This window comes from Crocodylus porosus, unplaced genomic scaffold, assembly GCF_001723895.1.
Source record: "Crocodylus porosus isolate Cpor-Errol unplaced genomic scaffold, CroPor_comp1, whole genome shotgun sequence".
In the NCBI taxonomy this organism is placed as follows: Eukaryota; Metazoa; Chordata; order Crocodylia; family Crocodylidae; genus Crocodylus; species Crocodylus porosus.
Window position 1 is genome coordinate 98,293,229 of NW_017728886.1, and position 11,672 is coordinate 98,304,900.

The following is an 11,672-nucleotide window of genomic DNA, read 5'->3' on the forward strand; positions in this document are numbered from 1 at the left end:
GTCCCGGTCTCTGCACAAGAAAATGGAGGTGAAGAATTTGTTAAAGAGATCTGCTTTCTCCTCTGGTGCAACCACCAGAGTGCCCAGCATATCCTACAGGGGCCTCACATTACCCGGTGCCTTCTTCATTCTCCCAATATATTTAAAAAAGGACTTTTTATTATCTTTGCTCTTTGACGCTAGCCCTAGCTTGTTATCTGCTTTAGCTTTTCTAACAGCCCCTCTACAAACCTGAGTGGTGGAAGCATACTTCTCTTTGGTGATAGCCCCTCCCTTCCACCAGGTGTACGCCTCCTTTTTGGCAATCAGGCATTCACAAATGCCCTTGGTGAGCCAGGGGGGAGGCTTTTGGGCACTCTATCAAATATTCCTAGAATCATACTTCTTCTGTGATACCTCTTACCATCTACCCAGCTTACCCAGGAGAGTGGAGTGGGCTCAGTAAGGCTTCATGGTCTACTAGGATGTAGGTGTCTCTATACACTACGGGCCAGAGTCTTCTCTTGCTTGCACTGCTGAAATTCCAGTAGGCCACCTCCTGCCCCTGTAACTAAAATGCAACCTAGAATGGTGCCATTGTATACAATGGCATGTGTCCAGCTATATGTCAGTACAGATGATGCATTTGGCATTAAGGAAAGTGCTACTGGATAAACCTCATGAACCACCTTGGGAGCAAAGCTAGGAACACAGCGTTCTTATCCTGCCAGGGCAAGCCCCCAACCCCTCCCTGGGCTACAGGATGCACCACCAGGGCACATGAGCTGTGTACTTATTCTGCTTTGAATGTACACAGCCACAAAGATGAAGCAGAACGCCTCTTTGGCCCTAGTCACATGCATCAGAACCTTGCCAACCCTAGTAGCCAAATCCTACTTCATCTTTATATGCAGAAGAGCCACTTTCAGAACAGAGCTGTCTTTGGCTCCACTTGCCTTTTGAATAGCACAACTTCTTATTAGGCTTTGTGGTAGATAGGATCATTGCATCCAAGTCTTCTAAAAAAGTGGTTCTCAACCTTTTTTGTACCAGGACCCATTTGTAAAAGTCAATGGCCAGTCCTGACCCAGTGCTCGTCACTCCTGACCCACTACCCACCTCCCCACCCTCAGGTCCCAGACCCCCAGTGTGTGTGGCAGCAGGTGGGCATGTGGGGCAGAAGGTGCCCCAAGCAGCCCCTTGCAAAACCACAGTTTTCCATGTTTTTCTTTTTTAAAGGAAAAAACATTTCTAAAGTTTTTTGTTCCATTTTTAAAGTTTGTTGAGCCATTTTTAAAGTCTGTTCAGAACCCTTTCATACATTCTTGCAACCCACTTTTGGGTCATGACCCATGGGTTGAGAAATGCTGTTCTAAAGTATGGCTGGAGAAAACTGCATGTAACTACTTGATGGAGGAAGAGAAAATCCTCCCATTCTTCAGCCCAGTGGTTTGGGCATTTGATCATGGAGCAGGAGACTCATATTCTAAGCTCCTCTCATGAACGATGATTTGAGCCTGCATATCCTACTTCCTAGCAAAAAGCACCAACTACCAGGTTATCACAGCCATTATATGCACCCCTCCCCTGCCTTCCGCTTGAAATGGTCCACTGGAAGCCTAGAGCAGTGGTGTCACCACCATGTCATCTGGCCTGATCTCAGCATGTGGGACAGGGCAAAGGCAGTGCAGAGCCCTGGAGCCTGATTCTGGTGGGCAGAGGTGATGGAGGATGCTGGGACCTGATACTAGCATTTGAGGTCCAATCTGGCCTGCAGACCAGCTTTGCAGCCCTCATCTGACCCACAGGCCCAAAAGTTTTAGTGCTGCTGGCCTAGAAGAAATATGTATGGGATCAGGAGAAGAGCCAGTCAGAGGAAATTTGATTTAGTGAGAAGGCAAATGCCAAGAAGAAAGCTCCTTATAAAGTGCTATGAAATCTACAGATGAAAAGTGCTACATAAGCATCACTGTGAAAGAAGCATCCTTAAAGGCAGTGAGCTACATAACATTTCTGGTGTGACTTCTCACATATTTTTCTCAAAATGCATTATTTTCTATCAGTTTGCTAGGAAGAGTGAATCAAAGCTTTTAAAATATATATTTTTTTACTATGTCTTTAAAATGTAGATCCACGAGAGCTGAGTGTCACATCTTTAAAAGGAGTTAGGTATGTACTTCCCATTGAAATCAGTAAGTGGTAAGTGCCTTAATTTCTTTACAAATGTGACCCTATGCTGCTGTTTCTGATATCCAAGAAGTTTATTGCATCTGAAGGTTTTCCTACCCCTTGTAGGCTTTCCAGTTTAATTCAGCCATGCCGCCTCCTGCCATTGCCTCAAAGGGCCTGTGACAGAGTTGAATGCCTCCCTGCTTGTCTCAACTCCAAAACAGTCCAGTTTCCATCACTGGACAACATCATCACTGGTAACATCTTAGCTTTGCCCATCACTTATGTAGTCACTAAGCATAACAGAGTTGTGAGAGGCAGCAAAATGAAGGTCACGCAAATCAATGGCATTAACACCATCACTTCTCAGGAAGTATTCACTGCATAGGCAATGTTCATTTTTGCAGGGAGCAACTTCCACCAGAGTCATAGGCTAAGTACAGGGCTGAAGTTCTAAGCACCACCTCAAACCTCAGCATTTTCCTTTCCAAAAGCAAGGCACACTCCTTTGACCTCAGCTCTCACTAATAAAAGCTCCAAACATATCAAAACCAAGCAAGCAAACAAACAAACAAAAACCCACATAGGATTTTTTTCCCCCAGGGAGCAAAACAGTGAAGGAAACACACGTGACAGGTGCTGTTCACGTTGCTTACTGCATCCTTGGAAGGCAGTCAAATGCCACAGCTCTGGGTGTGTTACAAGAACCTCAACAAAATAGCATAGAAAAATAGTGGAGGGCTCCTCCCTAAGACATCTAGAGATACCCATGAATGCAAGAGCTTCTACGCTTTTCTGGCAATGCCCCATTTCTGATGTGAATGGTAAAGTTGTTCTCTGTGCCCTAAGAACTGCTTTCATTGCTTGAGGACCTCTAATCCACTATTATCTCCACTCTTAGAGTTGGTATCTCCCAAAATTAGTAGTGTCGAATGGCAGCAAACAAGAGTATAGCACCAACACAGCATACTAGCACCTACGAAATTGGGTCCCCTTGTCTTAAGTCTCTTGGTTGCCTATATAATTTACCAAGGCTGATTGCATGGAGAATGAGTAACCAACCTTTTATTTATATGACAAAAATGTATCAGGCAAGGATACAAGGTGATTCCTGAAGTTTTCTGCATCTGTGACTTATTTTGGGACAGAATCTATTTAGATGTATCTTGGCTTTACACCACAGTAACTGGGCATGTATACACATATGCTTTAATGCACAGTAGCCTATTCAACTGCACATTAAAGCGTCACATTAAAAACATGCAAATACACTAATGTGCAGTAAAATCAGCTACTGCACATTAAGCAACACTAAAAAAGTGTGCACGTTCGCTATTGCACATTAGGCAGCCTAATGAGCATTTATTCAGTACTTCATATTGGCGGTACTAAATTTAATGTGAATTAGGAAAAGTGCAGTAATGCATATGAAAACTCACCCACTGAGAACCTATTCGCACTCTCTGGGGCTAGAAGAGATGGCAGCTAGAAAGAGGGGTCTTTTTACCCAATAGTGGGTGCGTCTACATTTGCTATTAATGTGGTAATAGGCTTACTGTGCAGTAAAATACTGCACAGTAAGCCTTCCCTGGGCATGTGTCTACATCCGCAGCCTTTTGGGAAGAAAACTGCTTCCAACCAGAGCACCTTGGTACAAGGCTCTTCCTGCCCTGCTCAGCTCCCCTGCAGTAGCCAGGGTGAGATCCAGGCTTCCCCATGGTGCTAGCTCAGAGACTGGCAGGGGGTACTAGGGCTGGTCCAAGTGGGCACAGGGCCAGGAGAGCTCTGCTGGCTGCCACCAGGAGCCTGATGCACATAGGGCTGGGAGACAGCTGCAGCTGCAGCCAGCAGAGCTGTCTCACGCCCATGCACATTGGGAGACACAGCTGTCCCTAGCCCTGTGCCCAAAGGGGCTTCCCTGCCCAGCCAAGAGCTCATTGGCAGCGGCGCTCATTGGCCCACATTGTCCCATTCATTGGCCCCAGGAGTGGGACAGGTCATGGCCAGCCTGACTGAGCAGGAAAGCAGAGCTCCCCAGTCCTAGGGGGGCAGGGTGTTAGGACTTGGCGGAGGTAGAAGCTAAGCAGCTCCAGGACTGGGGACAGAGAACTCCCCATCTTGTTACCCCCTGCTAGTGTGGCAAACTGGGATCAAGTTTGCTCCCAGTCAGCCTCTACATGAGCACTACTGCACAATTAATCTAGTACCTGTATTTACAAGTACAGTATAACTTCATAAATTCAGGTATCAAAAATCCAGAATTCTTGAAAATCTGGCACATTGAGAAGTAGTGGTGGCTGTGTCCTTGAGCAGTGGGGGAGGGGAAGGAGGGGGGGAAGGGGAAGCTTGCATGCGGCAGCTGCCCCCGCCATCCACCACCCCACACCGCTGCTCTGCCGGCTTCAAAAATAAAAAATCCAGAATTTTCAAATTTCTGGCAGGTGCTTGGTCCCAAGCATGCCAGATTTATGAGGTTATACTGTACTAACTAACTGCACAGTAGACTAATTTACTGTTCACTATATGACACACACGTATAGACAGTGATGCTTTACTGCACAGTAAATAAGTCTATTTTACAGCAAAGTGTCTTGTGTTGATACACCCAGTAAGGATGATAACCAGTTTCATAGTTGCCTCATTCACTGCACACTGCTGTTAAAAAAAAACAAACAAATTAAAAAAAAGAGATTTAACAAACTTTAATGCAGCCAGAGTCCTACTTCCCTGCTCGTCTCTTTCTCCCAGAAGACACTACCTCTTCCCCAACAAAGCACTTTGTTCCTATTTCCCTTCAGGCAGCTACTCTGAAAGCAGACTCACTTGCAAGGTACCTGGTCAGGGAGAAACAGATCACTGCATTATATGATGAGGTCATTAAAGATGGTTTCACCATTCATATTTCACCATAAGGGAGCAGTATTAAAGAACAGGTGACGTTAACTTTGGTATTTTTTGATTTCTTAGTGATCAACACTGCATGTTTCTTTAAGTAATTTTACCTTGTATTTGATATCTAACATGAGAAAACCTCACTAATGGGGTGACATACACATGACGTATAGAGCTAAGGTTTACATTCTTTTTAATCCATTGTGGCTAACTGAAGTCATAGTATTTTCATAACTTCAGATTTGCCTACACTAGAGGCTGAGCCAGGACATAACTATGCCAGGAGAACCCCCTAGTGGAGATATAGTATAGGACAGCAGGAGTTTTTCCTACCAGAAGCCATACATCTCTTTCTTGAAATACATGAACTGACCTGTCATAGGCACTGTATTTGCATAGTTGTACTTACACCAAAGTTTTTGATGTATGATTAGTTTTATGCTGCCATCTTTACAATGAGGAAAGTTCCTAGGGTAAAACAAGCCTTATATTTTCAAATATAATTTACAACATCTTTAGAATGAGAAAGAAGGAAGAGGGGAAGCATGACAATGGAAGTTTGTTTCTGTTCTCAGGTGTTTGACTTTCTACTGGCTTACAAAAAAATGGCAATAGGTTTGGTAAATGCCACCATAACCTATACAGCAACACCCCACAACATGGGGCATCAGAGGTCTGGAAAGAGAACAACTTGCTCTCCTGAAAATGCTGACTTCCTCATTGCACTTGGCAGCATGGGAATGAGCCTCCTCCTGAAAAACCTCAGTTTAGCAGAACCACACCCTGCTTTATAAGATAAGCAAAGGCTCTCTACCCTTCATAAAGTGTAGTATTGCTTTCCCTGATGCCTGCTATTTCATTTGGTTGCAGGTACTGCAGCTGTGCAAAGGTCTTATTGGTTTAAACCAACTGTCTGTCCTGGTGAAGCTCCACGGAGACAAAGGATATTTGAGAGGTCAGTGTCTTTCTTGTTTTTCCTGTTTTACTATGACCTGACTAGCCTATGTAATAAGACATGTTTAATCCTGGGGCCACCAGCCTCCATATTGCAGACCTATCTCTGCAACGCTACAGGTTGTTGGCAATGCATGCTTCCTTGACTCTCAATCACTGCTCCCTCCCCCATCCTCTTGCAATGCCAAAACTCCTAAGTTATGTGTCAAGCTGGAGAGAAACTGTGCTCAGTAGATGCACCCTTGTCTACTAAGTGGATCGCAAAGTGGGAATCTGCTCAGTCACTCATTACTTTTGTTTGGAACCACAACTTCCAGCCCTACTGACGAATATACAGCTGGGGCAACAACCTTAGCAGTAACACAGAGCAGCTCTGAAGTCCCTGGGGTAAAGGGAGAGCTACATAAGCAGTATAGCAGAAGGGGATATTTGGAAAAATAAAGCTGTGATCTGCAGCATTATTGTTATTTTTTTTTTGCTACTCATTGGGCCCTATATTGCTTCAGCCCACACCCACGTGGCCCATAAGTCATTCACCCCTTAGTGAAGAATAGGGTAAAAACACAGTTTGAACAGTATTATTAATATATATTTTTAATCTTACTTTGGAATTTTTCCCAGGATAGCAGTGTGTGGCTCTGGCTTTTAAAAATTCCAACTAGAAGTAGTTACACAGCACAAAATGCAGGCAGTGGTTTAAATGAAATTCTTTTCCCAACAAACAACACAGTTCTGTTTCTTAGTCCTGCCCCTAGAAATTTTTTTGTTTTTGTTTTTAGTACAAAACAGGCTGATACTCTCTCAACCAACCCACTGTTTAGTGCAAAAATCCAATGCTGGGGAGCTATAGGCAGTAAAACACCACATGCTGACAGACTAAATGGCTTCCAGTTGAAAGAAGATGCATAGCCCCAGTGGACATACAGAAACATTTCTCTCCTAATATCCCTACACATAATAAACTTCACACAATTGAAAACAGACTTATTACAGACACTGACCACAAAAAGCACACCTTTGGAATATTCGATTATCCTTAGTCTTTAGAATTCATTAAAAAAAGAGAAATAAAGGTCATTTTTTTATAGGAAGCAAACATCCTGCTGATAGAAATTAAAAGACATCTGTAATTTTAAAAGGCACAGCTGGCCCACTTACAAAATAGTTAACCATATAAACATATCATTTTAAATATTAAACTCTAGCATCCAGCAAAGTTGCTCAGCACTTTTCATACTTTAAATATAAATTGTGTGGCTAATACATAAAATCTCTGTGGAGCTATCCATAGTTACCCAGTTTTAAAGAGTGACTAGAGATACCAAAACATGATTTCCCTACAGATTTGTAAAACCATTACTTAAATTTAGGGCTCAGTTCAGTAAAGAATTATGCTGTGTTAATGCTTCTATGGAATTTAGTCATAAAAAGTTCAGACTGTACTAAAAACTAATTAATTCTGTGGTTTTGGTATTCATTGAAGCCTCCGTCCCCCAGCGTACAAATAGCTAACATTATGCCCTGAAGGGTATGTGTGCCAAAAAGGTGGAAAAGGATATTCTAAGCTCAAAAAACTATAGCAGAGCATGTTTATTAAAAAAAGGAAACTTTCTTAAATAGCTTGAAAGATAATAGAGCTGCCTGCAGGCAGCTTTAACTTGCATTCTGGTTATTTATGGGGTCTTACTAGGCAGCTATGTATTACTCTGGTTAAAATAAACACTTACCTCATCAATACCTTCTATATATTGTCTCTTTAATCTTTAAAAATAACATTTATATTTTGTACATTCAGATGCACATTAAACTTTATCTTTCTCTATAAAATTACCTAAACTGGTGGGGAAAAAATAGCGTTAATGAAGCTTCTCCGAATGTTATATTTTCATCTGGGTTACCTGTGAAAGATCCTTCCCTGCACTGATACTGAATGACCTATACATTTGCACATTTACCTGATTTTTCCCACATTCTCCTGCTCAAATATAACCCACAAATATTTTGTGTTTAAATTGGGTACTCATTATACAGTCTGACTTCTTTCAACCATTTCCATGAGAAAAACACTGAATACCCATATAACTTGTTTGTTGAATTGAACCCTTGTCTTAATAGAAATAGTAACATGAAAAAAATAGCTCATCTTCATCTTAATAACTGTTTTTGTGATAGCAATGAGGTTAGTTTGTATTTCATACCAGTAAGCTGCCTGCTGGGGAAGTTGTATACACCAAGTGCAGTGTTTGATATTAGAGTAACTATACCATATCCATGTCAAATATACAGCAGACAACTTCTGAACATGGGTGAAGTTTAAAAATACAGGAGAAATATTTTACTTGCTATTTTTGGAAACATTTTTTGTTTTGATTTGTTTTAAAAAAATCAAGTCTCAGGAAAAAATATTGAAGCTGACTTGCATAAATGTAAGAATCATTTTGCTGCTTTTATGGTTTTTTGTGTGTTACAAACAGAAGACTAGATTCATTAACAATGCACAAGCACAAGAGTTTGTCAATTAATTAATCATATTTTTAAATAATTCATAGAACTCCCGGTCTGCTTGCTTTGGTCAAGTTGTCAAAGAATTTTCTTTTAAAAAGTGGTCCAGTATATACAGTAAAGGATATTTTGTTATTCAAAACCTTCGTCAACCATGGGATTTATCTATATATAGTTCTCATAGCTGTCAAGGAGGAAAAAATAAACTTCCAAGGATTTAAAACAAGCCAGAAATGCTGCCACAGGCTCTTAACATTTCTTGCATATAGGTAGAATGTGCATGGAAGACATCCATCCACCTTTTTTGTGCAGATACTAGCTCACATTTTCAGTAGTTCAGGAATGAGGGGTTCCCCCCACATCATGAAGCCTGACTCATCTCTCATTCATTTGGCCTTTAGCACCATGGCTATGGTTATGTCCCCACATACTGATAGATCAAATTTCTTGTTCATGTGACACTATTTGAGAGTGACTTAGTTAAAACTAAAACCAGTGCCATTTTAGTGATTTGTCAATAAAACTTTATAGAAGCAACAATTGCAGTATTTCCTTCAGTTTACACAACTTTCTGAAACTCAAATATTCAAAATTCGACATATTTTGGAACACAAATTACCTCACAAACATTTTTCCTAATCTTTTGAAGGGTAGGATTTAAGTTAAAGTAAGCTCTGTTTGGCCAGATTAATAATTTAAAAAGTACACAGGGTCTGTGCAAGGCTGTTTCACTAGCACAAAGCCAGCGATTACAGACATCATTTAATTCTTAACTACTTACCCAATAAGAAATGAGGTTGAAATTGTTTAAGGTTGCACCACTCACTGACATAAAGTATGTTAAACTCCACAGGGCATATGCTCCCACTGATTTTTTACACAGACTCTCTCATGAATTGCAATGGGCAGTCTGACCCAAGCTAGCTCCAAATGTCTCCTTAACTGAAAGAATCTCTGATTGAAAATGAACCATCTCTAGAATTAAATTTAAAAGAGAAAAAAGATTTTCAGGACTGGATGCTTCCCACTGAGCCCTCAGATGCAGGCAATGCCCACTGAAGTCAGTAAGCTGCAACCATGTGATGGCAAAATCGTGTCCCCAACGTCTCACAGTTCAGTTTCACATCCTCATGCCCACACATTTTTGGCACTGACTTTAATGGGAGTTTCTCAGGCAGAAGGATGGTAGAATATGGTCTTCAGTTTACTGACTGCAGCAAGGCAACATAAAATGGATACAAGCTTTAAAAAACGTTTTAAATAGTTTCATAATCAGAAGGAAAAATATTTGTGGACAAAAAATGAAGCTAGTATTAACAATTTTAAAGGGGGATGGAAGAAAAAGAAGCTGTGTTACAGCAGCTGCAGTGTGTTAGAGAGTACAGAGGACTCTGTTATGGTCAGTTTCAATGGAAGTATTAATTTTCTACCTTGCACCTAAATATTACAGTGATGTGTGCCTAGATATATCAATAAAGAAAGAGACAGATTAAAACACTGGGAAACTTAGCCTCTTTAGGAAACATATTCTTCACTCAGCAAAACAATTTTGAATCATCCAGATTAGGTAAATTTTTATATAAATGTGATTCTATTTATAATCCCCTTGTTTTTTTGTTGGTTTTTTTTTTTTTTTAAACTTGCATAGGTTCAGTAGAATACACCAAAATTATTGTGTAACATTTGGTATTCATGTTACATTTAAATAAAGTTTATTAAAAAAAACAATTATATTAAATACAGACTAACAGAATATCCATAATATATTTTACAGAAAAAATAGCCACGTCTTTATTTTAGCAACACGCTTCTCTAAAAAGTTCTTTGAGATTTTTATAAAACATTTTACCCGTGAAGATAAGTTTCCCGTCAGACCTGTATAAAAAAAGCTTAAACTTTAAATCCTTGGGTTTTTAATGTTTTTACAGGCTTACAATCTATAAATTCTTTAAAATAAAACAGTATCTTTCGGGATCAAATTGGTCACAGGCCATTCTTTAAAAAGTCAGTGGAGACTCCCTGAATCCATTCTGAAGTGCCTTTTCTTTTTCTATCTGGGGATCAATAGTGCAGATTTACTTGGGAATTCAGAGCTCCCTATATGTTCTATAGAAAGCTGGAAGAGTGTCAGTGACAGGGTGCAGCTGCGGAGTCCCTCGAGTCAATGAATCCCACAATATCAGTAGGAGGCAGAACTCATAACTCCAAGTCCAATGCAGTCCACGCTTTTTCTCCAGTCCCTCCAAGGTCTCTGATGGGTCAAACTGGTACACACAGATTCCATAGGAGATGGCTTCTGACACTCATTTGCTTTCCAAGTTATAGCAGTGGACATCTCCTTTTCCTTTACCATCATATCCAGGGAGTGGCTGTCCATACTTATCCACGCACCAGCAGTAACCCCTCTTTCGGCCTTTGGAAGGGCGGCACTGAAATAAAATACAATATCAGGTTAGCTCATGTTTCCCTCCGGTACAGCAGGGATTCCAATTCATTCTAATTCCTTTGATAGCTTCAGTTCTATAACCTGGCCGTATCAAAACTGGTCAGAAATAAATGAATTCTTATTAGTATTATTAACAATTGTAATGAAATTTTACTTCTGCTACCAGCCAACTATTAGGGTTCTAATTATCACACAGTAAAACTAATCCCTCCAAGAGAAATTATACAGCAGGGTTGTTTACTATTGACTAATTCCAACTTCAGTGGACCAGTGGAACAATAGTAAGGTTCTATTTCGACCCTTTCTTTGTCAAAGAAACTCAGGTTCCTTCTAGAACACAAAGGGAAGACATGTTTGACAGAGACTGTACTTCCAGGAACAACACCTCAACTTGGAACTGTTTGCCCAAGGAATGTCAGTACTGTCCCTGAAATTTATTAGCAGATACATAATCCTCTATAATAGTTAGGTATATTAAAACTTTACAGGTAAAGTTTGACATTGAAACTTTACCTGTAAATTTTTCTAATAACAAAGTTGACTAAACATTGATCCATAATATAAACAATTTCTAGAGAAATATGCTGCCTAGTAGAACTTGTTACAAACTGGTCATAAAAGAAAGGAAAGCTTTCCCTGGGAAATTTTTCCATCATCACAGAATCTGACAAATACACTGTCACCTACAAAAGTTTATGCTTTTCTGAACTAGGTAGTCTTTAAGGGTGCC

General features: G+C 40.5%; 1 protein-coding gene across 1 annotated transcript in view; it reads right to left on the reverse strand.

The window, feature by feature from the left end:
* Window positions 1-6,733: 6,733 nt before the first annotated feature.
* The window catches only part of IGFBP3 (insulin like growth factor binding protein 3), a 20,643-nt gene continuing 15,704 nt past the window's right edge, over window positions 6,734-11,672 (reverse strand). The window contains exon 4 of the mRNA XM_019539505.1: window positions 6,734-10,925. Coding sequence (XP_019395050.1) covers window positions 10,800-10,925 — 126 coding nt within the window. The 3' untranslated portion in view covers window positions 6,734-10,799. The remainder of the gene's footprint in view (window positions 10,926-11,672) is intronic.